Consider the following 2763-nt stretch of genomic DNA (forward strand, 5'->3'; position numbering starts at 1 on the left):
AACTTACTAAACACCAAGCGTTGTTCCAGGAACTTCATATGGAGTATCTTTTAGTCCCCAACGACGTGATCATCAAAAGACAGGAAAGAGCTGGCAGAGCGTATGTAGTAAGCAAAGGATGGCGTGCAGCAAAGCCCAAGGGGTGAGGAACTGAACGCACCTGACAGGCCGCAGCGAGGTCAGAGCCCCGCTCGCCCCGCTCAGGTGTGGACGCCACCCACGGTGACGCAGCGTCCACAGGTACTTTCCCTCTTGCGTAGCGCTACGCCTCGGCGTGGACTTGGTAACGACGCCAGCTAGCGGGAGTCTCAGAGAATACAGGTACTCCCCCTTACATTCTGGGACAAACCACCACCAGCCATTTCTCCCCGTCTGTTTTCTTTGCATCCTCAACAGTAAGCCTGCGGATGACACACGCTCTTCCGAGTAGGCCCTTTTTGGGAGGAGCTTCAGGCTAGGTGAAAGTAGAGTTCCCGTGGATGCCTTCACCACGTGCCCGCCCTCGCTTCCGCTTTCCCTGGCATCCTGCGCTGGTGGCACCCTGGGCGCGGCCGACACCGACCATCGCCAACTCAAGTTCAGGGTTTGCCTTGGAGCCACTCCACAGGGTCTGCCGACGTGCGACGACTTGTTTTCACCCTCACCCTGTCCCAACGGGCACTTTCGCAGGCCTGAATGCCTCCTGTGTGGCCCCTTACTCACCCCCCTTCCGCCCCAGAACTGGTCTCCATAAATGACTCCTTGCAGAAAGTCAAAGTCGGAATCATACGCTATTCGGCCTCTTTGACTAGTCGGTCTAGCCTACTTAGATTCGTGTTCTTATGGCCCTCTGCGCCTTTCTGGGGCCAGACAGCACATTTCTTTCATCACTGAATGATACTCCATTTTGCCCGTTCATCTACTGAAAGACACCTTTGACAAGGTGTTCTGAAGTTCTGTTTTGGGGAAGTGCAGTTCATCTAGCCTTTTATGGATTGTGCTTTGGCATCATGTGAAAAGTAACTCAGATTTTCTTTTGGTCTTACGGTTCCCAACGAATTTTAAAATCAGAGCTGTCAATTTTTACCCAAAAACTTCTTGGGATTTTGATCAGAACGGCACTGTGTCTACAGGTGAATTTAGAAACTGGTATGTTAACACCACTAAACCTCCCAACCCACGAATATGGCACAGACCTCCATTTAATTTCTCTCAGCAACATTTTTTTTAATGCCGAGTTTTGTGCATCTTGTCTTGTGGTTAAAAAAATTACATTTGGCATGCTGGCAGCAAGCAGACCATCAGTCAGGAGCCAGTCGCGCACACACGCCCTCCCTCCATCAGCCGGGACCAGGGCGCCGACGCTGGCCATGCTGCGGCCTCAGAGCTTCTTCCAGCCCGCGCGATCGGGCGCCGGCTCGCTGCCTCACAGCCAGGGCGCACGTGGCCGAGTCTCCGCGGCCCGCAGAGGCTTGCTTCTCTGGGAGCCCCTCCAGGTGCCGGGCTGCCTCTGGAGTCCGCTCTCGGCCTGTGAGGGGCGACGCGCACGGTCCTTTCCGTGTGGCTGTGCAGGGCCCAGCGCAGCGCAATTGGCCTTCGAAGCTTTTGCTGTGGCTTCGCACTGGGGGCACAGAGCTTCCCGGTTTACTTTCAGGGCCTTTGTGAAAAAGCACTTCTAAACACTCATCCCAATTTTACTGTTTGCTCCTGAAATTTCCTTGTAATTTCACTTTTGATACTTGTTACTCTACATAAACAACGTGGGGTTTTTGTACATTAGCCGTATATTCGGCAACTAGTCCCGGGAGCCGGTTTTTGTAGCATCCACTTGGTTTCTCACGAAGAACAAAGATTCTCACATCAGATGTTTGTCTGTAGCAGACATCTGGCATCACCTGTATTTCTTCACTGCAGGCATCCAGGGGCAGACGCAGCACGCCTCAGGCCCAGAGGGCAGCACCGGACTCACTGAGCCAACGGCAGCACAGATGACGCCGCTCGGCAGTGCTCTCACTTCCCACCTCTCACCGTGCTCAGCGCGCACACTCGTTTCAGAACCCAGAAGATGCTCCACCTTGGGGACCCTTTATGCACTTGCAGGTGCGCGCTCTGCTGTCACTGCGCAGTGTGTTCCGTCAGTCCACTGGGTCCAGCTGGCTGACAGGAGCTTTCAAATGTTACATTTCTTTGGTGTTTTCTCTGGACTTTCTTATCACTTACTGGGAAAGAAGTCCTGAGCTGTGACTGCGGATCTGTCTCTCTCCTTGCAGTGTCAGTAGTCTGTAGCTTTCTGACTAGGTGCAGAGCTGTTTAGGGCTCTTAAGGCTTTGCACGACAGGGTCCTGGCACTGAACGACGAAGTGAGCCCCTTGGTTTCTGGTAGCATTGTTTGCAAAGAAGTCTACTACAGGGGAACAGATTTGGGACAGAATCAGTTCAGACACGCATGGACGAGGTGAGAAATCCAAGACCACCAGGGTGGTGTGGAGACAGGCTGGGTGGTCGGCAGACCGGCGTCTCCACAGCATGGACCGCGTGCGAGCAGAGGGGCTCTAAGACACTTCCTGAGCGAACGATCTTGGTAGACTGACCCCAAAGTAGCGCATCCGCTAGCAAACTCCTTTTGCTGCTCCTGGGTCCCGCCGGCCGCCCTCAGGCGCCCGCGCGCGCGCTGCCAGAGCGCCGGGCCCGGGATTCCCCGACGGCGGGTCGGAATCATACGCTATTCGGCCTCTTTGACTAGTCGGTCTAGCCTACTTAGATTCGTGTTCTTATGGCCCTCTG

General features: G+C 54.5%; 1 protein-coding gene across 1 annotated transcript in view; it reads right to left on the reverse strand.

Annotated features, from left to right (window-relative positions):
• TMEM175 (transmembrane protein 175) overlaps positions 1–153 on the reverse strand; it is a gene marked incomplete at its 3' end in the record, with an annotated part of 9631 nt that extends 9478 nt beyond the window's left edge. The window contains exon 1 of the mRNA XM_012734889.1: positions 8–153. Coding sequence (XP_012590343.1) covers positions 8–38 — 31 coding nt within the window. The remainder of the gene's footprint in view (positions 1–7) is intronic.
• Between the last annotated feature and the right edge of the window lie 2610 nt (positions 154–2763).

This window comes from Condylura cristata, unplaced genomic scaffold, assembly GCF_000260355.1.
Source record: "Condylura cristata isolate star-nosed mole 26May11 unplaced genomic scaffold, ConCri1.0 scaffold00088, whole genome shotgun sequence".
Lineage (NCBI taxonomy): Eukaryota > Metazoa > Chordata > Mammalia > Eulipotyphla > Talpidae > Condylura > Condylura cristata.